This window comes from Numida meleagris, chromosome 6 (assembly GCF_002078875.1).
Source record: "Numida meleagris isolate 19003 breed g44 Domestic line chromosome 6, NumMel1.0, whole genome shotgun sequence".
NCBI classification, from domain to species: domain Eukaryota; kingdom Metazoa; phylum Chordata; class Aves; order Galliformes; family Numididae; genus Numida; species Numida meleagris.
The window spans coordinates 26,296,720-26,322,493 of NC_034414.1; the positions used below are offsets into that span (position 1 = coordinate 26,296,720).

Sequence of the window (25,774 nt, forward strand, 5' to 3'; positions counted from 1 at the left end):
TAGTGATTCCTTGGCTACATATAATGGAGTTTCCTTGTTTCAAAAGTAAATGAAGTTATAGTTTCTGCCAATGGGCTGGCTTGCCTTTTGTTACTCTTTTGTCTTCATCTGGAAGTTTCCAGGCCGAGTCTGTCACTTCTATTCCAGTTCGGATTTTTAATTTAGATTTACCCCTTTTGAACAAGTATGTACTACTTTGACTCAGCTAAAATTTTTAAAGTAAGGCTGTTTTTGTTTGAGTTGTGAAATATCTCAGAAGACTTTTATTTTGATGAGATTTTGTAATTTCATAGTATAAGAGAAAAGAGTAAGGGAAAAAGGTTAACATAAGTAATATTTGCAAGTTTGGGCTCCGTTAGTAAATCCAGCATGAATGTTTTATTTTAGGAGATTCTCTCCCAGTGTTTTGTATCCTGTGACAGCCCCCCAAAACCTTATTTTTTCATGTGCATGAAATGATTTCTCTGCTGAAAGCATCATGGGGTGCTTTTATATGCCCCTGTGAGAGCATGTGAACAGAAATTATTTCAGGCAAAAGAGTCATAGGGCATAAGTTCTTTCTTTTTCAGATGTATTTATGTGTGTGTATATATTTGTCAACAAATAAATATGCTTACGTACAGTTTACACAATTAAGAACTGTAGCAGTTTGCTTTCCTTGAGACATCCCTTACATCTTCGGGGGAGAGGGACTAATACAGATCTGGTTATGTCACTCTTTTCGGAACTGTGCTCATTAGCTCACATTGCAAATAAGAGTTGGTGAGGAAGTCCAAAAGTATTTTGCATGGAGGTGAAGAGTACAGTCAGCTTGATTTTGATAACATGGAAATCAAGAAAATGAAGTGGTTCACAATGTTAATACAAAATGAGCTTATCAACTGCAGTAATATATTGCTGCAACCAACAATTGCAGCAATAGCAAAAGCTGAAGCCTATTGCAGGTTTATTTGTAGTTTATCAGTGCAGAACAAGAGTGCAAAAATATTGTATCCAGGAACTAGATGGCTGAGATCAGAATTATAAGCAGACTTTCAATTATTGCCTATAGATCCAGTGTATTAAGGACTAGCATCTGTATTTGCATTAGACTTCTTGCAAATTAACAGCAATTCTAAGGCTTTCAGGTGCTCTCCAGCATTCTGCTAGGATATCAGTTTTGTGGCTGATATCAATATGCAGAGTACAGCTAGCATGTGTATGAAGAACAGACAGAGTAAAATCAGAATTTAACCCCTTTAAGGATGCCTAGATGCATTGATACTTGCACTGCTCTGGGCAATAAATTTTCCATTTTCAAGACCAGTCAGGAAGTCCCAACTCTGAACACTATTTTGAATAGTTTCCAGCCCATCATTTTTCCACGTAAAGGCTGTGAGATTGTAGCCTTTAAAATGCTAAAAGTGTTTCAGTGCTTTGGATTGGAATCGTTTCAAACTTCTCCCTCACAGATGGTTGCACTGTTAAGGAATTGGCCTCTCTTGAATCAGGAAATGATGCAATCTATTTTGTTACTCTGAGACAGATTTCTGGGAGTGATTCTCTCTTACCCTGAGGCAGATTTCTAGATGACCAAGAGTTTTTGATCTTTCTATTGGACTTTAAAATGACCCCTTCTTCTACCAGCCAAAAGAACACTTTGTCATTTCTTTTCAAGCAACATTTACAATATTTAGTTTACCTTACTGAAAACAAAATTAGAACTCTGTGCTAGATTCAGTATTCCACTGCTTATGGAAATGTAGGTAGGCAACAATTTCCTCCATGCCTCTTTTATATAACCTCCATTATATTGTATTTTATTCAGTTAAGTACCCTGAAAAATGGTATGGGAAAACAATAGATTACAGTTTCCATATTCTCAGTTTTGATGATCCCATTACTACTGGAAAAATAACAGACTTCTTTTTCAAATGGAAAATGTGATGACTTTGGGAATTATTGTATTGGAAAGCAACAGTAGAGAGCAGAAGAAAAGCTTTTTCTTTGAAAACTATCCTATACCTTATGTGTGCAAGTATGAGAGGGGGTTTTTCTAAAAGTTTTTTTTTTTTTTTTCCTTTGGGTATCATTAAGGAATTAAAATAAATTCCTGTATTTGGCTTAGATTTTTCTTTCATTTAAATCTAAGTAAGCTATTACCACATAAGGTTCGATTCTCTCTACTAATGTCAGAGACCTCCCTTTTCAGTCTTGCTGAATTTTGTGTTCATTTGACTTGAAGTGTAGCAGTATATAAATTATTTGATCAAAATAAATAACATTTTTAAATACTCTGCCTTCAATCCAGGTTTCTGTGGCCTGAAACAAAGCAAACCAAACCTGATTCAGCACATTTGTATGGAGAAAAAAAAAGTTGTCCTGAACTGCATGATGAGGAATGACTTGCTTAAAAAATTAGGTGATTTTCTTTAGGAGCCACTGCAGTACAAATGATAACTCATCATCACCATAAAATGCAAATGAGGCATATTAAGTGGGATTTATGTGAAATACAAGCCTGTTGAAATTAATTTTGTGCATCTGCTAGAATTTGCATATTGTATGGAGCTGGCAGTGCCACTACAGCATAGCAATGTGCTGCCCTCCACTGGGACCACGTTAGTCACAATGACTGCTCTGATATAGTATGCTCTGCAATGCAGTATTTCTTTCGTTTTCTGTGTGGTATTTTCCCCCTTAAAAATAAAATCAAATAAAGAGGGTATTGAAGGTAGAAAGTATAAGACGACCAAATGTTTCATATTTGCATACTCTCTTGAGAGAACAGTGCGAAGACTCCTCAGTGTTGCAGGTTCTAACCTAGTTAATTAAGTGGTAAATATTCACAGTGGTTGGTTCCCAGTTCTGTTAGTCATATGAGCACAGCCATTATTCAGAGGCAATGGACAAAATCTCCTTCACAAGGTGTGTACCCAATTAGTAGCAATGATGTAGCTAAAAATTCCCTATGGAGATGCAGTTACACCATTTTTTAAATACTATTATTCTACAGATAAGTTGGAAAAGATCTGTACTTTGAATGTACAAAGCATTTTTTATACTGATGTCTCTGCATCTGAAAGCTGCAACTTTTTTTTTTAATGAAAAAGTTATTGTAGTTGAGAGACTACTCGTATAGAACAGACTGGCATCCCAGCAGAATATCCTTATGCTCCTGAAGTTGGGTAAATTGTTATTATGACTCCTAAGTGGTTAATAAAATGAACTGACTGAAACTCCTGAGAAAAATATGCATTAAACTCTTTTTAAATCTTTGACAGGATTATCTCAGCATCTAGTTACAGACTACAAGCAAGTTGTAGAACTTCTAGAAGAGGGAATAGCTAAAAGGTATTTTCTAAAACAAACCAGCTCCATCTTTATTTAACGCTTCTTTCACTATGTGTTGTTTTCATTGATGTTTGTTTTGCACATGGTGTTGCCAGAGCTTTGTCTGTGATAGAATGTCAGATTTTCTGATGCTGCATATCCACAGTAAATCACAAGATCAAAGGACTCATGAAGGTGTAGTTTAACCTATTTATTCAAAACTTACCCACAAAATTCCACCATCTGTCTGAAACAAAAAATGTATGCCAGGAAACTCTTTTGTTGTAGACAGGCTTTATTTCTTCTCTGTTTACTCATGACACTTTAAATCACATAGCTTTTAACTTACTTGTCAGTGTAACTTGATGATTTATACGTACTGAAAAGATAGTCTATTTTTGTATTTGTTTTATAATTCTCTATTATAATTTTTATAAATACTTTATTTTTTAGTTTTTCAAATCATGCACATGTGCTATGAAAGAACTGTGGGAATTGGTATAACAGTGAAGATGATGAATTGGAATTTGGCTGTCACTAGTCAAGAGATCTTTTATTTTTATTCTTTTATTTTTCTACAGGCAGTCTTGATCATCAGTACATCTACCGTTAAATTGATGGAAAAGGGTATTGATCCTCCGAACTAATATTACTTCTTATAATAAGAGGAGATGAAATGTTAGAATCTCAGTGATGCTATGGTGCATCTAAAAATTAATCTGCATTAGGAGAAAAACATGGAATATAAATCTGGATTCTGTTGTAGTGATCAATATATGTAATTCTATGATAAGTAGAGAGAGAATTTTTCAGAATAGCAACAAAATTCCAGTCTGTATACTAACTAGCATTGTCCTACAGTGGTCTCATTGCTGAGGAAATAGGAGCTGCAGAAAAAAAAAATCACAAGATCAAAATTTTGTGCAAATTTGTGTGATAATGAATTTTAAACTTCCTTGCATGAAACTATGCAACTTCTCTTTTGGGGTAACTTTTCAAAAACGTTTTTGGATTTATCCTATTTACCTACAGTCTCTATTTTTATGAAATATTATTTGGTGTATTTATTAGCACATTAAAATTACAGTCAAGATAATCAACATCTGCAGTGTGGAATACGCTACCACATGAATATCTTCAAGATCTTAGAGGGACAGAGATGTGGAGAATATTACAATTGCCTCCTGGCCAGAGGCAGGAGAGAAGTAGATCAGGCATGATGGCTTGCTCACATGTAAAGAAAAGATCAGAGAGGAAGCTGCCCTTGAACATGGGTGGTGCCTTTCCTGGGATAGAGGGCTGGGTGAACAATAAACAAAGTTTATGGAAGGCATTTTTTATACCAGCTGGTTTTATGAGAGTGTTGCCAGCCCAAATCTGGTTGCGCCCATCTATTCTAAAAATAAACAAAACGTGATTTTTCAACATGCTGTTGTTATTTTTGTTGTAACTCTCACTGCTTTTTTTTTCTCTTGACGCTTTGCCAAACTTGTCTCAAATGCTCAAGAATAAAATTTTAAGAATGCCATGATGAAAAAGAATATGTGGAAAAAATTATTATGTACATTCTCCCGTAAAAATTCTGATATGATTGTGAATAGTTGAGGTGTGAATTTCCCTCCAGTTGCCCTGTATATTGTAGCACTAATGTTTTCTCTTCCAAATCCTGGGGCACTTTCTATTTCACTTTTGCTTTATAAATTTCAGAACTGTTCCCTTGTATTCTCTGCCCTTTGTAGAGTTGTTTGCTGTTGTCTGCCCTTTACCTCATTGTTTGTCTTGGTCCTCCAAGATCTGGAGATTAGATCATCTTCTTCTGCTTCCTTAGTTTAGGCTAATTTAAAATTATGATGTGCTGGACTCCTTGTAGCTTTTGGCAGTACTGGGTCACATGGCTATGGAGTTGCAGAAAGTAGGGAACAATAGGCAGTGGAGTCCTGGTTTTGGCCTCCTGTGGGGCTCACAGATGCTGCTCACGTACAGCTACTGTTCTCGTACAGCTGCCACTCCACTCTCTACTGTAGCATTTTCGGGCAGTTCTCTGGTAGCCAAGCTTGTAACAAACATATGGTCTTAAAGTCCTTGTCTCCAGTACTAAAATTACCCCATTGTCAATGGTAAACTCAAAATTTGACACATATCTGATCATCAATAATATATCACTTTGTATTCAAGACAAACTATAAGAGTGACAAAGGAAAGTATCTGTCACCTGGCTTCAGCCTTGGGCAGAAGTATGCTTTCTTTGAATTTGTCACAACAAAACAATAGCAAAGAAAGGAGAGTTTCCAAAAGTTTGTTACAGAGACCTCCTGTGTCTGGTACCCACTAGCCAGAATCCGTGGGTCAATGAACTAGAGCTGTGGGACTGACCTGTCCACGTGGGGAAAGGCAAGCAAGTGCTACCTGAGTGAATTAACAATATTCGTTTGATACCAGTAGGCTGGCCCTCTTCTAATGGTGTGAAACTACTGCAACAGCCTTGTGACAGAAGGGATCCCTAAAAGCGGTGTAGGAAGCTTTTTGGACCCTTTGTGAAGGGCCAAGAAGCAAAAAGGGGAACAATGTTGTGAAAAATGTATTGGACTGGTACATTCAGTGCTGTCTGGGAAGAGCTGTATGATGCTGTCACTGGCTGTACTCCTCTGCTGTGTCTTACCCTTGTGCAGACTTTTAAACTTGTGCAGTACAGGACTGTTTTGAGATATTTCTTCAGAGTTCTGTTGTGGGCAAAACCACCTTTTGCTTCACAGTTGGTTTAGATCAAGCTATGTCCTCTGCCAAACTTTGTGTGATCAGATCAAAGAATACAGCATGCCGTATTCTCAAACTTTCACGCTCCTTCTGCATCATTTCTACTGTATTTATTTGTACTTTCTCTGAATACAGGGAAATAAGGCTTTTGTAATTGAATGGTTTCATCTTCTTTCTAGAATCACAGCAGCAACGCATATTCACAATGCCAGCAGCAGATCCCATGCAATCTTCACTATCCACTACACTCAGGTTAGCTAAGAATAATCCAGCTTCCTTTTCACTCTCAAAAAGCATTGTTTGATGTGTTGTGCATTGTTTAGTTGTCACTGTTTTGTGATGTTTTTAATGATCTCTGTGGAAACTGTTACTTATTTCCTTTGGATCGTGCTGCAGATGTGTTACGCTTCCTACACCACCTGACATGCTGTGCTGAGTGTTTACTGAAGTATTCTTATTCTTTTATCCAAGCGTGTAGTTAGCAGTGAGGCTGTAAACTTGCTGTAAAAAGAAGAGTTTAAAGCTTTAACCAGCCCTTTGAAATGCAGTATTCCCTGTAAGATGCTGTGAAAATTATGTTTTCTTATGTCACACTCATTTAAGATCCTTAATTGAAGTATATCATTAGTTTAACACCAAAATTTTGTATCTGTCCAGCATTTCAGATGTGCTCATCTCTTTAGCACTTGGCATCCATTCCTCTCAGAGACAATGCACCCTTTCTCTGGAGGAATTATATCCTTTCCTGGCAGGGAAGTCTTTCAGTGATCCAATAGACCTTTTCTATCTCACATGTCTAACATCCTGTAATCACAGAACTTTGGGGGATATTTTTCATTAGTTTCACAAAAGGCCTTTGGAATACATTGGTGGAAAGTAACTGTGCAAGATCTACAAGAAACGCTTTCACAGTCGCTAAGCAGTAAATTTTTTTTTCAAGAGGAAATCTGCACATATGAGGGCAGTTTCTCTGTCAGCTGAGAAAGCTGTTGAGTTAATGCTTTGAACATCATGAATCAAGGTCACAAAGAACGGCAGCGAGAGTCAGAAGTGTCAATCAATTTCAGACAAGAGAAGGCACATATTTTATTGTCATTAATGAGTTAGGAGGAATAATTTTCCTTATCCATATTATCGTTTTCAGGCTATATTGGAGAACAATCTACCCTCTGAAATTGCAAGCAAGATCAACTTAGTGGACCTTGCAGGCAGGTAATTATACACCAAATGGCAAAAAGATAGTTTTATCTGCAGAGAGTGGTAGTACTGCCTTAAAAATATTTTAAAATTTCTGTAAAATGACAGTAAGTCCAAGTCTGTATACAGTAACAGGGAGTGTTGGAGCTAATATTTTCTGTCATCTATTCTGGACTGGACACTGGATTTCATTGGGAAGGAACTGCCTGAGCAATACTCTGCTGTTGCAAACACTTAATGTTGAGTTCTGCTCAAGCTTTTATCCTTATTGAGTTTTTCAGTATCTGTTAGTGGAATTAGAAATCTGAGCTTGAAAAGAGAGGGGGGTAAAGAAAAGGAGTATATTCTTAATGGCTACCTAGCATGGGAAAATTGTCATATCTCCTGTTCGGGTAGGTCTTCAGCAGCAGCTTATGCTGCTGGTTGCGTGGACTTTCTGAAGCAGAGTGATATTTCACAGAAAGTGTTCAAAGCACATGTTTTTTTAATTGCACACTTGTCTATTTCCATTTTCTTGTGTGTAAGGAAAATTCATGATGCTTTTGTACGAATAGTATGATACTAATTAAACATATTTATTTCATTTGCATTGTCTTTACCACGCTTTTTTGTTTCAGTGAAAGAGCTGATCCCAGCTACTGTAAAGATCGAATTACAGAAGGTGCCAATATTAACAAGTCATTGGTTACACTTGGAATTGTCATCTCCACTTTAGGTAAGCACAGTGATTCTTTATATTCAACGGTAGTGATAAAAGTATAGGACACAGCCTCAGTGTGTTATATCTTTACAATAAAAAGCCGAACAGAACAGTTGTGGGGCTTCATATACTCTAATGAAATTTAAGAAAATTAAATAGTCATGACAAAAGAAGGTAAGCCATTTCCTGAGCACTTTCACATTTCTCCTTCAGCACAAAATTCACAGATATTCAGCAGCTGCCAGAGCATAAACACCCTAACTAGTGAAGGGGAGAGCAGTCATGTGGACAGCCCCTCCACAGGCAGCGTCAGTGGGAGCAGACGACCAGCGTACATTCCGTATCGTGACTCCATCCTCACCTGGCTTCTGAAGGACAGTCTGGGGGGCAACTCCAAGACCATTATGATTGCTAGTGAGTTTGGTTTCTGTTAATTGTTATAATTCTGCACTACTTTACACCCCTAAAATACATCTCTGATTGTGGTTAGTCAGCTATATCATGTAGAATCTGACCCTGTAAAGATTTTCATAAATTCTTCATAGGATACATAAGGAAATAAAAAGGTGTATTTGTATTTGAATTGTGGATGAAGTTAAGAATAAGAGTCTCTTGAACATCACAGCTTTGATTAAATACTCATTTATAAGTACAGTCTTGTAAAGCCATTCTCTGTGAGCTTGATGAATCCTTAAGGGTATTTTTGGATTTGTTTTCTAAAGAAGCAGAATTTAAAAGCAAAAACAACAACAAAAAAACTTTTTTGAAAAAGTGCTTGGTTAAACTAATTACTTCTACTGTTTGCTTTCTACTTGTAGCCATTTCTCCTGCAAGTTCCAGCTACAATGAAACCATGAGTACCTTGAGATATGCCTCAAGTGCCAAAAATATTATTAATAAGCCCAGAGTGAATGAGGTGAGGCCTTGAGTTCTGCTTTTCATTCTTGTTCAGTTTGTGTATATTCTTTAAGTTTTATGTGGTATACCTACTCTCTTAATAAAATTCTTATCTCTTTTTCTCATGCTAATTGGAGCTAAATAAGTGACTGGATATTATTTTGTTTGGTTCCCTGCAGCTTAAATAATTTAGAATTTCACACCTATTATATGTTCTTCATATCTGTCCCTTCTGTTTCCATCTTTCTTCTCTGTGAATGACTATGATGTGCATGTTTACCTTATGTCTTTATCCTTAATATTGGTGGAGTTATGAAAATGGGATCCACCAACTCCCGAGCCTGTAGCAGAGTAATATTGTTGAGAGTTTGACTGTTTTCATCTCTTTCTGGCTCTTGGGAAAGCTCTGCATCACTTTCTTTAGCTAGAATTTTTCAAGAATAGTTTTCACAGGATCTTTGTCTCAATGTTTCAGGATGCAAATGTAAAACTGATTAGAGAACTGCGAGAAGAAATTGATAGATTGAAAACTATGCTGATGAGCTTTGAGCTGGTATGTAGGAATACTTCCCAAGTGTAACTTTAATGGTGCTTTCAATACCTTAGTTTCATCTAATCTCCATCATTTCATGATAAGACTAACTGCATTTTTGTCAGTTCTCCTTTTTCTAGCAAAATATTGATAATCCTGAAGTATAATCCTGGCTGGCTTTGTTAACCAGAAATACCTTACAACTGAAGTATTTTGTTTGTAGGGAATACAGAAGAATAAATACAACACAAAGTATTAATCATTGGTGTAACTTCCTTGAACATTAATTATAATCCTTTTTCCCAAAAACATTAACTTGTAAACCTCAACAGCAGTTTGGAGGCTTCAGCCTGCCTGTGTACTCTGTCCCCCAAAAGAAGGTGTGAGTCTCTGAGCCATACCAATACAGCTGGCTTTCTTTGTCTTTGGAATATGTCAACGGTTTACGGGCGTTAGGCCCGATTCCGTGACAAAGGGGATGGGGGACCCAAGGGCCCACGTCCCGGGAAAAGGGGAAAGGGGAAAAGGGTAGGGAGATGGCCCTGAGAGCAAAGAACAGCGGCAACAATCTGAGGAGAAACAAACTAATTTACTAAATAAAATATCGGAATGCAAAACAACACACTATAATACAATATAATTACAATTTAAGCTGATAAATCCAACACAGAGAGAGAGAATGTCCCAAAGTCAAGGTAGGCTTTACTCTACTACCGACGATAAGACGGCTGGAAAGCGAGGTGCTGCCAAGACGAGAGACGGCGGAAAAAGGGACGAGGTCTCATGATCTGCAAGTTTTTATACTGCGAGCTTTTATCTTTTCCCTCCGGCTGGAAAATGGTAACAGAGGAGCAAAGTGCCGTGGGGAATGTAGTAGTCCTTCTCTTCTGAGAACCAGGTACATCCACTACATGATGTTATGATGTGGAATACGAATAACCGAAAATCATAAAACCATGACAGAATAATAATAGCATCTTGGCTTTCCATGTTATAGGGAACCTATTTTCCTGAAAGATGCTGGAACCACAGGAGTTATTTACAGAGAAGTTTCTCTGTTAATGCTCTTTCGTCTGCGCTCCCCCAAAACTTGCATGCAATAGATATAGAGGAGTAGGCATCATTGAATGTCTGAATATTTTGTCCTTTTTCCTGAATTCACTTTGAAATCTTGGAGATTGAAAGAACATGCTTGCCAATGGTGAACAAGGAAACCAACCCTTAGATCTCTGTGATTGTTGTTTGAACAGAGGAATTCCAGTCCTTCTTGGAGTGATGACAGGGATGGAAATCTGACTGAGCTGGTTCTTCAGAACGAGATGAAGGTGTGTATGATCGACCTGTAACCTTCTCCCATTCCAGACGGCTGGGAGGGTTAGCACTGCCGTTGTTTTGAGGCAACAATGAAAATGTTTTTGTATTAATCCTTTCTTGTTTGCTCTGAAAATGCAGGAAACAGTAATTCTTAATGTGTATGTTGCATGTCCTCTACCAATTTGTGGTGAAAGCCTCTTGTGTCCTTAATGGGATACTGTCCACTGCATATTAGTAGGTCTGGACAATCTGTTTCTTACTTGAAAACTGTCCAAGTATATCACAGTAATTCACTATACAAATCTTTTGTCTTCCAAGATTAAGATTAAACTCCTCCAATTTATTTAAAGGAATTTATTGTGCAGTCACCAAATTTCTACACAGATTATTTTTTTTACCATAGGTGTGGATAGATTTTGGAGACTCTGGTTTTAAGATTTGCTCAAGCTTGTCAGGACAGGCAAATTAAGTAACTCTCATGATCACGTATCTTTCTAATAATTTGGGGATGAGTTTTCAGTGTATTAACCTACTTCAATAGATGGTAGTACTTCCTACCCAATTTTTGTTGCCACAGAAATGTTCTACAATTAGAACATTTATGTATGAGAATAATTCAACTACTTAGTAAACAAAACTATTTCCTCTCCTATTCTCCTCAAAGATTGAGCAACTGACCAAAGACTGGACAAGTAAGTGGATGGACAGGAAAGCAATCATGGAAGAATACAGTGTGGACATCAACAAAGAAAAAGCTGGAGTAACAATAGATTCCAATTTACCTCATCTAATGGCGATGGATGATGATATCCTCAGTACAGGAGTGGTGCTGTATCATCTCAGGGTGAGATGTTGCCCCTTCCTTGTTTTGTTTTTCCTTTGTATTTAAAAGCATGTTTTATTTGGAAAATGAAGAGTGGCTAAAGTGGCATTACAACAAAAGTTAGCAAAAAATAAAGGCTACAATCCGCAAAAAGAACAAATACTGAGATAAAAGGAAAGCAGCAGCAGAAAAGGACACGTGAAAATGGAAGTGGAGGAGAATTCATATATGTAATAGTAACTTTACCTTTTATAAATGTATCCCAAATGATAATGTGCATGCGATAACATGTGGTAAGCAAAGTGAAGTACCCAAATTAGGCATTAGTAGTTTCCCTGCAAAGCGTGAAGACAGGTGTGCATCTCTCTAAAGTTAAAGGATGGTGCTTAAAGTATACCAGAATTACTGGTCCAGATTTTAGTAGATACTTGTATACTCAAGACTGGAATATTTGTATAATTGTAGATCAAGTATAAAAATAAGCTTTGACAGGACCAATTTGGCAATGACTGCTGTTTATTGCTGTTGCTGTTTTCATGAAGTAGATTCCGCATGTGTAGCTTGAATGCAAATTAATCGTGATTCTATTTGACTAGTTATTTTCCAGGGTCAGGTGGAAATCCTGTCTGCATAGAATCTGCTTTTCTGTGTAGCTGCTCTTAGAAGAGATTTTTTTTTTTTTTTTAACCAATAATCTTTCATAGCATCACATACATGTTCCTCTAGGTTGTGACATAAGATGTGAGTGGCTTGGTCAAATAGTTTCAGAGTATTTTTTTTGTCAGGACTAAATTCTGAGCTGGGCTTTAGTTTTTTGAAGTTGTATAAATGAACAGAAGTTGCCAAAACATTGCTGCTGCTTAACATAAAAAAAAAAAAAAAAAAAGGTGGATGAGCACATATTCACAGGTGTGCTCATTAGCAAAAAAAAAAAGGGGCGTTAGATATGGTTGACTTGTGAAATTGATCTTGTCATGTACCTGTCTGGTAATAAAATAACTTAATCCAAAGCTAGGTTCTGTGCTACTTGAAATAGTTTGGGGACACTGTATTTTTTCCCCTTAAAAACCAGCAACAAATGTTCGAAACAGAAATAATACAACTTTTTATTATGTTGAAAAACAAACCTTTCTGGTTTTTCTCATGCCAGCACAAAGGAATCGTGCCAGATAATAACTAAGGAGCAAGTAATAACAGCCAGCATTGATCAACATGCTTAAGCTTTACTACATCCTACATTAACATTAAATGTTTATTCAAAGTAACTGCTATCGCTTAAATGTTTTTCCATTATGTGCAGTTTGGAAACAGTAGATATTTTCACATCATAATTTTTACAACATCTAAAGTAATTTAAAGGTTTTAATTTTGATAGATAAGCCTAGTTTGAAGGGTCATCTTCTGAAGTCATTAGCCAGAGTCTCTGTCAGACTAACATCTTTGTCCCCTCTTTCTTTGCTTCTAGATGCTGCCTTTTCTTTTCTTTGTGCTTTGCGTCTTTTAGACTCTGGTGTCTATTACCTTCATCCGAACAGCGAGAAGGTAAAACACTAGTGGTTCCTTACATATAAGGACTTCAATGTATTACAGAACTTTACTTTGTACTTCTTGAGGGAAATCATGGCGTCAGTCTTCAGATCATGTGGAACAGACATTGTGTTACTCTTTTATTTTCTTGTATTCTATAGTGTTAATTCCACTAATCAGCTGTACTGGTGCTTAATGAACCTTTCTTTCTTAGGTTCCGTTCCTTTTTTCTGGCTTTCATTAACAAAAATACGTATTTTTTTTCTGTAGAGTAAATGACCTTAAAAATATGGGACTTGTTTCTATTGTTTTAGAAGATTTTCCACAAACTTCTGGAAGTTGGAGTACTCCCAAAACTGAAGGGAGGAAGTAATCTCCCTCATTATGCTTCTTTAATTTGTAATGGGAATTCTACCCTTAGTCAGGAAACACTGCCAGAAGAGAAAAACAACATAAAGTTACTTACTGATATGAAGATGTACCTTGGTATGTTGAGGTGAAGTTATGCAATCATTTATTATGAATCATCTGCCTTTCAACTTATTTATTTTTTTAGGTAGACTAATCAATACTAAATTAGGAAAGAGATTCAATATTTAAATTATTATCTCAGTTAATACCATCTGAAGAAACTTGAAATAGGTCTTGTTTATGGCTAGTTGGTTCGCTTTTGTCTTCAACTTTAGTTAGTTTGCTTGCATGATATATGCATCCTTGCTCTCAGCTGCAGTTTTCAGGTGTACCTAAACTCATCTAAATTCACTCCACTAATTGGGATGCATTTAACTGTTGTAAATTTCACAAGCCAATACAGCCATTGTATACTTTGCAGAATTAAACTGTATTACAATAAAGTTATTTCAAATATTGTAAAAAAGTTTCATTTGGTGTGATAATAGCTATCTCTTTGCTTAGTAAGATAATCGATGAAGTGCTGATTTGGTAGTTTATTTACTTCCCTTTGTGTAAATCATGTGGTGCTAATTCACTTGGTTTTTTGAGGTAAGTCAGAAGCCAAATGCATTATAATGTTTTCTACAGGTGGCTATTTGGTGGTTGAGTCCACTGAATGTTAAGATGACATGTAGTTACTCCAAAGGAGGGAAACTGGTCATAATCTAGCTGTCAGCCTCTCCAGCAAGGATGGAGGTCTCAGCAAGGTTTGTAGCAGAGAGATTTGTATGTTCAATTCCTCACTGTTCAGAGATCCAAGCTATGTGAGGAACTGAGAGGTAATTGTTCTCTTGAATTCAAATACAAGAAATCAGTATGATTTATTTATCTGTAATTACCCATAATTGTATCATCTTACAGTAATGCACAACCTCCCTTTTCCAGTTTTGAGGTTTCCAGTTATTACTTCTTGCTTCAGCTTTAAATCTAGGCTATAATGTGTTTGGAGCAGAAGCCATATTCAATTTATTCTCATGGGAATACGGAAATCAAGTAGCTTAATGACCATGGTTAATTTAAAAATGACTTGTTGAGAGTTGTTTCAGAATGCGTACAGTAGTCAGTTTATAATCATCAAGCATAGTGTCCCTTCAGGTCTGGAAAGTGGTCTTGCTTTGTTTTCCTAAGAAAAAATATAGAAATCAGTAATGGAATATACCGGGCAAGTGTTAAATTTGTTGCCTTTACTGGTAGTTTGTTCTCATAGTAACAATTAAATGACATGGCTTTACTGGTATTTGAACTGAAACATAAAATTTGTCTTTCTTTCATCATTGGCTGATAATATGGTTTTGATCTGCTGGTTCTTGAGACTTTTGTTCCTGGGCAGCTCTTTTCTTTTATATGTTCGGGAACATATTCACATATCTTAATTAACAAGAAGACTTTTTTATAAATGTCATTTATGTTTTGGAAGTTCTCCATTAGTGGTTACTTTGAAGAATTCATAGTCTCTGACATGTAGTTCCTTTCTAAAACTGAAATTCAGTTACTTGTATTTTTTTTATTTTTATTGTGAAACCTAAGAAGACCTGGTTAATTGAATAATCATTTTGTGACTTCTTTCTTCATATATGAGTATTTAATTGTAATAAAATAATCTCATTTGTGTAAAATACAACTCACTATAAAAGTTGAAAGTGTCAGAACGTGTTCATGTTCAAAATATTCATGTTCAGCACAATCCAAGTATCATGTACTGAGGGTTACACCATCTACTGGAGTCATAATAGAAGCTGACATAGCTGCAGGGTAAGAAGTAGTTGCATCTCTATAGCAAAGTAGTATCCACAGTTTGATCAAAATAATCCAGCATTCAGAGGTTAGTTTTTTCAAATATTTGCTATGATTCTGTACTAAAGCTTTTTAAATCCTTATATAGAATTCACACTTGGTAACTGACTTACTATATTAGTTGTTTTCTCATTTTAGGAAGGAACAACCAAAATTGGAAGGAGTGATTCAGACCAAGATCAAGACATTGGTAAGAGAATCATATAACAAATTATTTTATCATATGTTCAGGTTGAAGCAAGAGGCTTACATTTGCCCTTGTAATAGCTAGCGTATGTTTCTGTTTGTCAGTTCTCCTTATAGAAGAAGGTAAGCAGAAAAGAATAATTATGTAAGTCAGCTAAAATATTTCAGCTATTTTTTTTTTTTGTTACTGTGTAAGAAGTCAGAAAGTTAATGAAAGTGATTGAGATCTCTTTAAAAATTTCTTCATGCTTGTTAAAGACGGTGTTAGAGTTCAGAAATATCTCCGTCCAACATCCAAATCTTACTATGTCCTGTCTTAGATTACTAGCACAGGTGATCAGGATACTCTGTCCTAGGAGAGTTGAAAAACATTTTGAATGTGTTTTAGATAGAAAATCGAAATTACTCAGAATATTTTTTTTTGTTTCATTAGCTCTTTATTTTAACAGTCAGAATCTCAAGATCCACTAATAATGATACAGATTGAAACTTTATACAGATATAGGAAACTTTCTGGAATTTCAGCTTGTTTGTTTGAAAACGTTCTTTTAATGGATTAGTAAGATCATAACCAGTAAATGCTGTAATAGCATTAAGAAGAATTTGCACACCAGCTTGCAAATGAGAAAGCAACTTACAGTTTTCCAGAACTGGAAATATTTTGAAAGAGAATTCTCACAGTTTTCAATTTATTTATTTATTTATTTATTTTGTGGTTTGGTATTGGGCTCACAATCAAAGATGGCAATTTGCTGTCCTTGTTCTGCAAGTGAGACAGTTCTTTGAGTATGAAGTATGCAGTCATAGAGTAAAACTGTGTGGTGCTTCAATCCTGAGGAAAATACAGGGTACCTGATCCCTTGAACAGATGAAATAAAATCAGATATACATTCTAGTTTTACAGGGGCGGTGGATTGAAAAAGACCATTGTATGATAGACAACAACTGTGGGATCGTGACTCTACGACCAGTTAAGGGTGCATACTGCTCTGTGAATGGATGCGAAGTCACAGGATCATGCCGTCTGTCACAAGGTAAGGCTTGCTTTTTCTGTGAGTTGTCCGTTACAACCAACCTATCTCAGGAGTTTAGAGACAAGGATTTATGAAGCTCATGCAGATCTAAGAAATACATTTTTCAATCTACTGCTGTCTAGCACTGCAGGGTTTGATGGCTAGAGCTTCCAGACTGGGGCAAGTAAATGAACTACCTACAGGAAGTAAAATAAAGACACAGGTGACAATATTAAGATAATGTTTGGCAGCAGTAGTTTGTAGCCTTCTGAGAAGTGAAGACCTCTAGTCAGAGTCAGTGTTGTGGAAAGTAGTGGAGACTGGCTTCAAGCCAGCAGACCACTTTTGATTATGAAATATGGTTGAAATGACCTTCAGTTTATTCATGGTGTGTACAGGTAAAGGATATTAGCCATTGAGTCATAGGCTATGATGACTAAGTTAAGCTGAAATGTATTGGGCTACCGTGTTTTTAGACTGTGTTTAAAAAAAAAAAATCCTGTTACTGGTAACTTGGATTGCATAAAAACAAGTTTCTGGTAATGCATTTCTTAGATTTTTGATATTAATTCATGCTGGTATTTAGTATGGGAACGGGGAATTTAATGCTACATTGGATTTGCAGAGGACCCTATGCCATCACTACAGAATGGTAACTGTGCTGTTCCATAGTGGCAGATTGAAAATAGTTCTCTGTTCTGTGACTGTCAGAATGTTGTTGGTCAGAATATTTTTTTTAACGAAATATTTTATAGTACTTCAAATATGCAGTAGTCTTTACACAGTAGTTTGGAAACCTGTATATTCAAGGCACCAACTGTTTGTTGTATTATGTCTATGTAGGTTTCAAATTCATTTTTGTTTACAGGGGCCCTTGTTGTCCTGGGCAAGTCTCATAAGTTTAGATTCAATCACCCTGCGGAAGCTGCTATCTTAAGGCAAAGAAGATCAGTAAGTTCTAAGGATCTGCATTTTTCTTTTCTAGTTCTTCACTGATTTCCTGATGCTTACTGATTCTCCTTATTCTTTTCTATCTAAAAAGGGTGCCTGATGAAGGTAGTATTTCTTAACATCATCATGTTCACTGACTTCATTTCCTGCACCTAATGGCCTGTAGTGACAATAAACCTTTTTTTGGAGGACACTATTTCTTCTTTCAGATGCACTTAGCAAATGAAGGTGCAGGTCCCTTGAATAATTTAGTGTTTCCTATTTCTAGTCATGACTACAGTGGGAATGAATCCTAAAGGCAGAAGACTGCTGTGAAGAGGCCAATTAAGAGTCTTTCCACTTTTGATAGTTTTCTGAATTACTCTCTATATGCTGTCTTTTCACCATCCTTAATTAGATGTACTAACAGAAATAGAAAATTTTCAGGATTAAGTGCTTGAGTGTTGTTAGGCCTGAAGACTTTTAATTGTTATGTACATTGGAAGTAGATAAAATATTTATTGATATGGTAATCACAAGAACTAACTGCTGCAGGATACTATTTGCTCAGCTATTTAAATATTTCCCCCTCCCCCAAAAGAAAAAAAGTAAAGTTTCTGATTTAGTACGTAATCATATTAATGATACTGGCAATAAACTTCCTTTTAAAACAGTATTTTACATACTGACATTTTGTACTCTCTACTCCACAGTCCTTTTGTACCCACTTCTGTGGCTGAGATAAATGGCTTAACTTCAATTTGTTTTCATCCTTTATTTCTTGATTAATACAACATGCACTACATTAGAGCTGCAAGAATGGGTGTACTCAGTAACAAATTCTTAACAATTTTACAGATTACTGAAGTCTAAGCAGAACTGTAAGTGTGACTGTAAGCTCACTTGGGAGATACTATTATGCATATCCTGCATATTATACAGCATGGCATGCAGCAGTTAGCAGCAACAGTATTACTGATACACTGGAACTTCCTGGATTGCTGTGACGATTTTTCTTTCTGATCTTGTATGCTTAGATTAATGATGTCCCACCTGTTTTGAGCTGTGGAGCTTTGGACTGGCTCAACTTGGATGGAAGTCACACTCATTCACCTCATTATATCCTCTCTTCTCTTGAAAAGTAAGTTTAAAAATATAAAACAAAACTATTTCTCCTGTGGGATAATGTCAGAAACAAGGACTTCGTTCACATATAACTGAGTTGTATATAGAGTAAGTCCTATCATATTTTCAGCTGGTCAGAACCAAATAAAAGTGTCCAGGAAAATGCATAAGCTAATTTACCAATTTAAAAATGTTAGGATATTCAACCAGTAAACTTCGAGATTTATTGATTGATACTCAATGAATATTAATGTGCAATCAAGAAAATGCCTTGGCTGAGACTGTCACGCAGTCTTAATTCTGTTCACTTGCACATGTGTATTATGTTTGTTTATTTACAAGCTAATCTATAATTTTTGCAATATTCTTACTTCAGTGCACAGAATGGACTTTTCTCAGTATGAATCGGGATTTAGCCAATGCACTTATCAATTCAGTGTCCCTGCTAATTTGTTTTGAAAGTAAGATTTGTTTGATCATACATTCCCTGTAGTTCAAGTCCTTATCAATCCCTTCATCTCAGTGGGCCATTGAGATTTTTTTCTTTTTTAACTGAGCAGTAAATAAGGCATAGACTGCTTACACAGTGTTGAAGAGCTGCTCGTATTCACAACATCTAGTGTATGCTTTTCATGAGAGAGGCTTTTGGAAAGAGGAAAGTATTGGTGTGATAAAGACAGTGGTTAATATCTATCAGTTGTATCAGGGAAGTGAATTATGATACCTCCTGTGTTTTGGTGTATAATATTAACAGAGTATAGGAGAACTAAATGTAATTGGGTTCTTTTTTCTTTTTTAATTCCTCTCAGCCTGGCACATTCAATTGACCTGTCAAAGGCAAGAAACAGCCATCTTCTCATTCATATCTGTTGATAGTTTTGCTTCTGGCTAGAGTGTTTTTGTGTGGTTACATACTGGGAATCTTATCTTTTTCTGGGGAAGTATCTCATCTTGTTTTTATGAGCATAAAATGTTTTCCCTGTTTTGAACATCTCTTCATCCTTCTATTCAAGTGGCTTGCTTTCCACCTTGGGTAGTGTGTTTCTGTGTGCTCTCTTTAACTTACCTAATCTCTGCACTTTTTTTTTTTAATTTGCTGCAGTGGTACTTTTCTATACAAAATAGTATTGGATATTTTTTTCTTTATTTAGTTAAATTTAAAAAACAATTTAAGAATAATAGCTTTTCTGGTTATCTCAGAAGTTGATACCAAGTTGATCATTACATGGGTTTCAACATCAGCAGTGGAGCATTTGTTGTAAACCTAGCTCCTAGAAAAACATGCAGAAATCTGAAAGCGTTTTAAACGGTTTAGCACAGCATTGCACTTGGTTTTGCCCTTTTTAACCTGACAAGACTGAAGAATGTTTCTGATTCTTTTTTTCAGACTGTTCAAGTAACTGGTTCCTTTGTGTTGATTGGATTTCCAAACATTTGGACAGGGCTACACATATGATATAATATAACATTACCCTAAGACTTACCCTGAGAGTTTCAGATGATTACTTCACCGAAAATGAGAAATATTACTGTATTGCTTTCACGTGACTTTTATGAATGTTCATCTGTTGGAGAAATAAGCTATAGACTATGTCTAAATTAGTTTTCTTTCACTTGACATAATCCAGTGATCTTTTTCTTGCCTTGAGTAACATTTTTTTGGCAAAGGCAAGCTGAATTGATGCACTTGGTCTTCCCTTAAAATAATACGCAAGCCTGTCTTTCTGTCTGGACGAGGAGTTGTGCTCATTGAGGGAGTTATGACCAAGAAATACAACCTAGGATCTAAAGTATGAGAATAAAGTGAGATAAGAGGTCGCTTAAAATGTCTAGCCTTTGCAAAGTCAATGTCAAGTACTAAAAATATGAGGTGCTTTATAAACAGTAATATGGCAGTGAATGGACTACACAAAGTGCTTATTTGCTGAAGCAGTAAAAAAAAAAATCCACTTAGCCTAGTGTCTTATCTCAGTCAGAGAGGTACTTAGAGGAAAAATAAAAGAATGGGGTAAGCTGTATGTATATTTCAAAGACACACACACACTCTTAATAGTTCATATATGCTTTCCCGGCTGCTACCAGTCTGCATCTTAGATAATTCTTCTACTCAAAATTATAACATCATCTCTGTGTTTAATAGTATTCAGTGAAGCTTTCTTGCCTTATGTTTGAACATCTTTGTAATTTCCTATTTTTACGTTTACAGTAAAAAATGTACAAACTGTAAAGAAAACAAATATTCTCCCAAAATAAGGTAAGATACGTCAAAATCATGCTGAATATTTTGGTCCCTCTAACTTTGCCTTTCTCTTATTCTACACTGATTTCCTCCAGAAGAAGTAAACTAGACTCTAAGCTTGAATTTGACTTTCTCATGTCAAAACAATAATCTTTACTTGCAGTTGAATTATAAGCATGCAGCCTGCATTTTAAAACCATAGCTGCAGTGGGATTTACAGTAAATTTGGTGTCAGTAGTAGGCACTGTAAATACTCGTTAGTATATCAAGAAATCTTTAGACGAATTTGTTTCTCTACTGATGATAAGAATATGGCTTTATGGAAGAGTCTAAAAAAGAAGTCCTAGCATAGAACATGGTCAATTCATGCAAAACGGCATGGCAATTTTACAAAAAAATCATCCTGAAATTGTTGGGCTTCCATGCATTCAGAAGTCTTTAATCAGCAACAGATGGTATTTTGCTTTCTTCTGGAATTTTTATTTCAGGACACATGAACATATATTTTATTATAATCATTACTTATAATCTCATCTCCTGTGCTGCCAGTAATATTACATTATTTTTCTTATCTTTTTCATTGGGTTGAATTACCAGTTCAAGCTCTAAATGTATATTAAAATATTTTGAAAAATGAGAGAGAACAAATTTTTACTGTTAAACCTCAATATTAAAACTTTAAGCATGAAACTTTCCTTGGAAATGGATAGGATTCATTGTACTTGTTACTTGGCTGCTTGCTCATATACCCTACTCAGAAGAGCCCTTGCTCTTCACATTTTTGATACTCACTGGATGGAAAGTTTGTGGCTGACAACAATGATCATATAACAGCATCACCACATACAAGTAGATAATGAAGTTCTTGCTCCTGCTGTTGCCTTAATCCCATACTGCATATAAGCATAAACTCTAATTCTCCTGCTGGTCTGAATTAAAAAAAAAAGAAAAAGAAAAAAGCACAGGAGTTATCTCATTAGAGTCCAGCAATACAGCAGTATATGCAGAGTAGTAGCTGCTTGGAAAACGTCTTTTCCTGAAAATGCAAGACAAAAACAAAACATAAGAATGGAAATTTCTACTAAGCAGGACAGGAGAGAGTATCGCTAAATAAGGCATCTGATACTGGGGAACAGAGGAGAATTTTTATGCTATTGTGGTACATTTAAATTGTCCTCCTAGTATTTGTAAAAAAAAAAATAGTCTGTGTTCTTACTAACAGCTTACACTTGAGAATTTCCAAGTGCTCTACAAATACAAGTTAAAGAAGTCTTTTGGAACCCTTACAAGATCTCTCAAATATTTCACAAAGAAATTCACTGTGTCAGTTGCAGCAGCTCCACAACTTGCAGCAAAATAACTGACTCTATATATAACAGAAATCATAATGGGAAAATCTGTGATAGAATGTAGTTACAGCTGAATTGGAATTTAGCAGTGCAGCAGTGAGCTTTAATGGAGTGTGTCTCTGTCTTGTGCCTGTGACTCCTTGCCAAAGACAGGTGTGTTTTAGAAGTATATTTAAAGGATTGCCTTAACTAAGTCATTACCTTTCTGTCGCTTTGGGGGTTAAGCGAAGAAAAAAGAAGTTTCTTTGTGGGAGAGCTAAAAAATGAAACAAAAAAAAACCTGTAAGCAAACCTGCTAACCAAAAATCTGAGTGATATTTCATCTGATGGTGATTTTTCTTAGAGGAGATTCCTCTGTCTATATTTCTAAATGTCCCTAAAGATTTCTGACTCTGCTGGCAGTTGTTACTGATCTCTCATTTCCATCTCCTGCTCCTCACCCCCCAGCTTCTGCTTTAAATTGTGTGAGCAGCATTGCTCAGAGCTCCATCATCATGCTTCCCTTTGCATTAGGGAGGAGGGGGGAGAGGTCTGAGCCCCAGTGCTAGGCAGAAGCAAATGTACATGGTCTTTGCCAGTCCCATGCAGGTGCGTGATGCTTGCTACTGTGTGATGCTGAGACCCTGCGGGAAGGGCCCCGGATTGGACACGTGTGGAGGGAGGAGGATAGAGCAACGGGGGAATGTGTATCAGAGGATAGGCTGTAACCCTGACTTGTGATTGCTCGCAGCGCTGGGATTTGCAAATGTGCAAAATGCCTTGCCAACATCTTTTTTGTCTGCTTTATTATTAACTCTTCTTCCTCTGGAAAAAATCATTAGTAAAAGAAAAAAAGACTTGAACATCAGGCAGACGGAAGGATGGGCATGCTAACTTGACTGATGTTTTCTCTAGGAAAATGGCAAATCTCAGCTTTTAGCAAGTATTCCTTGCTTTTTCTTTTTTTTTTCACTTGAGTTTCTCCAGCTGAGCCTTAAGATTTTGTTGCAGAAAGCATTCTGCCTCAGCACAGAGCTATTGCTGCCATAGTTACTGAAAGCTGCATTATGCTGTAGGAGCCGCCAGCCTCTGCAACAGCAGTAGAAGTGTTTGGGGAAGAGGGGAGGAGAATTGCAGAATAGGATCTCAGAGAGCTGACGACAAAACAGGCTGGAAAAAATGTGGATTTACGGATGGTTCATTTAGCATGCGTCATGCAAACTTTGTGGAGAGAAAAATGAGATGGAAAAACAATCCGGCAATATGGGTATAATATGAAGATTTTCACAGTAATTTGTTATCCTTATCTTAAGATTTTTGTCTTTCTGTTGTAATTTTAATTGCTGTTTTTAAAGGTTTACTTGGAGGGAGGGGTAACTGTTGACACTTCTTGATGCATTTGGTATACCTAGAAATATGCATGCTTTTATGAAATTTTATGCAGTGTTGCATTTTTTTGATGCTATATGTCAGAGTATACAAGTCCTGTGAAATGAGGATTTTATGTTACATATGTCTTGATATCAACAAAAATGAAAATGTTTGTCTTATGTTTATCCTGGGGTTATACTCTTTCCTGCTAGAGCTAAACTGAGGGAAGGTTGCTGTGGGGAGGAAGGAATACAAGCCATAGCAGAAATTTATCTGTGCTTGATTGCTGTTTCATAGGATTCCTGAATTTCAAAGTCCATATTTAATAGTATATATTTAGTTGTGTATATTAGTTAAGATATTTTAGATTAAAGAAATGACTGATTTGTGTCTATTTCAGAATGTTATATTCTTATATTAATTTAACTTATATTTGTTTTTATTTTAGCCACTCAAATATCTGTTACAAAAACTCTTTTTAAAATCATCCACTGGGTGATTTAGCCCCTAAGTGGGCGTGAATCTATTATTTTGTTTTGGGGCCATTGTCATCACATTTTTGAGTTTAATTTGTGGTATTATTTCTACAAACTGGCAAGGATGTGTTGACATGACATAGCGTATTCAATGGCAGAAAGGGAGCATTCTCAATCCATGGTCTTGGTACCACCAGTTTCTGAGAGACAGATTTGTATCTCCAACCCAAACTAGCCAGTCATTTTTCTCTCATGGTCAGTATCTCACAAGCAGAAGAAAAGCATTCCCTCTTCTGCCATAATACCCGGGTTATGTAAGTGTCTGTGCATGAATTTTATTATCTTTTTCTCTTGCTTGAGAAAACCATTTCTAAAAAGCAACTTTGTAAAAAGCTGTTTGATGTTCAATCTCTGCATTCGGAGCTGTCCTTACCACCCTGCCTGGCTTTTGTTTTGTACTGTTAAAAATTAGGAGATAGGAGATGAGGGAAAGAGGCAGCGAAAGAGCAGCAGAACTGCAATTTGTATACATAGCCTCAGCAGCTGTGAGACAATCAGCCTACCTTTTATTACAGAAACTTTAATTTTACAGAGAGAATTGTACCTATTAGCTACCTCACCAAAACAAGGCAGCAATTATTCCATAATGGTTGCTGTGATGTGTTTCTTTTTCAAGATTTAAAGGGAAGTATGGCTATGCCTGTGTACTCTTTGCCCTTATGGGGTGTAGTCATAGTGTGGAGCTGTCAGCAATAGCATTTGTTTGGCCTGCATTGTGTTCTGCTTTATGTGCTAACACATGTGCCTGTTGGAAAAGATCTTACAGTTTCACGTTAGATCAGCAAAAAGCTATTAACATATCCATGAGGGAATATGCTGGTGCTGCTGAGAACAGCAAACACCACACTTCTGTGTCCATTGTTTGCATTGCTTATTCCCCAACTCATTATAATATATGACTGGGAGTTGGTTTCAGCATTGTTGGAAAGTATGAGCTTGTTACCCTCTCCCAGCTGTAAGCAGATGTTACTTAACTACCTCTGCAAGCATTTTTTGAAGTCTTAGAACATACTTTTCTAAAAGAAATTTTATCTAGTTTTATTAAGTAGATGCAGAACAAGAATTCTTTGTCTGCTGTTTTGTTAACAACTCTGCTTTTCAGCCTTATTGGCTGTAACTTACTCTATTTCCTCAGTCTCATACAGAATACTGCCGATAATGTTAAACAAATAGAATCCATCTCTTCTAATACTGAGCTTTCTGATGTTTTATGTGGTAAATGGATCCTCCTCACTCCTCTTGGATGAATGTACTTTGTTTCTTTTGCATGCATCTCAAACTAAGTGACTTTCCCAAGGTCATGCACACGTAGCCTGAGATTTTCCAGATGTGCTACCACCATAGGAATCAGAGCTTACATATGTCAGCAAAACAGACTAAAGCCTATTCCACCATCAGCATTTTGCAGAGACTTTACATTTACAATTGCTATTAATGCATTGCAAGAGGAGGCTTCAGCTGACATAAAAGCTTTCTTGAGCTAGGAAGCGCATAAGTAGTCCTTGCCCTGAAGACCTTGCAATGTAAGTGCATGAAAGCACAGAGGTGATACAACTGCTCCAAAATCATTAAGACTGTCTATCTCAGAGCTGTAGCAGCATAATAACCTCCAGATTATATTGCTACTCCCTTGGAGCAGCATTTCCCTTGGAAAATATGTAAGGTAACCTGGAACCCTCATTTGCGGAAAGCTTCCCTCAAAGTTACATTAAAACCATGGGAGCTTTTCTGAAATGAGACCCT

The 25,774-nt window shown here is 36.4% G+C and overlaps 1 protein-coding gene across 7 annotated transcripts in view; it reads left to right on the forward strand.

Annotated features, from left to right (window-relative positions):
* The window catches only part of STARD9 (StAR related lipid transfer domain containing 9), a 102,976-nt gene that overhangs the window by 48,872 nt on the left and 28,330 nt on the right, over positions 1-25,774 (forward strand). For 5 of the 7 annotated variants that reach the window (XM_021401261.1, XM_021401262.1, XM_021401264.1 and 2 more), the window contains exons 8-21: positions 3,264-3,333; positions 6,246-6,318; positions 7,211-7,278; positions 7,881-7,978; positions 8,177-8,377; positions 8,782-8,879; positions 9,336-9,413; positions 10,643-10,717; positions 11,371-11,550; positions 15,442-15,493; positions 16,386-16,523; positions 17,371-17,453; positions 18,470-18,573; positions 20,764-20,811. In XM_021401261.1, the coding sequence (XP_021256936.1) occupies positions 3,264-3,333; positions 6,246-6,318; positions 7,211-7,278; positions 7,881-7,978; positions 8,177-8,377; positions 8,782-8,879; positions 9,336-9,413; positions 10,643-10,717; positions 11,371-11,550; positions 15,442-15,493; positions 16,386-16,523; positions 17,371-17,453; positions 18,470-18,573; positions 20,764-20,811 (1,366 nt within the window). Of the gene's footprint in view, positions 1-3,263; positions 3,334-6,245; positions 6,319-7,210; positions 7,279-7,880; positions 7,979-8,176; positions 8,378-8,781; positions 8,880-9,335; positions 9,414-10,642; positions 10,718-11,370; positions 11,551-14,127; positions 14,217-15,441; positions 15,494-16,385; positions 16,524-17,370; positions 17,454-18,469; positions 18,574-20,763; positions 20,812-25,774 lie in introns of those variants that run through there. The other 2 variants (XM_021401263.1, XM_021401268.1) reach the window with 2 other exon arrangements.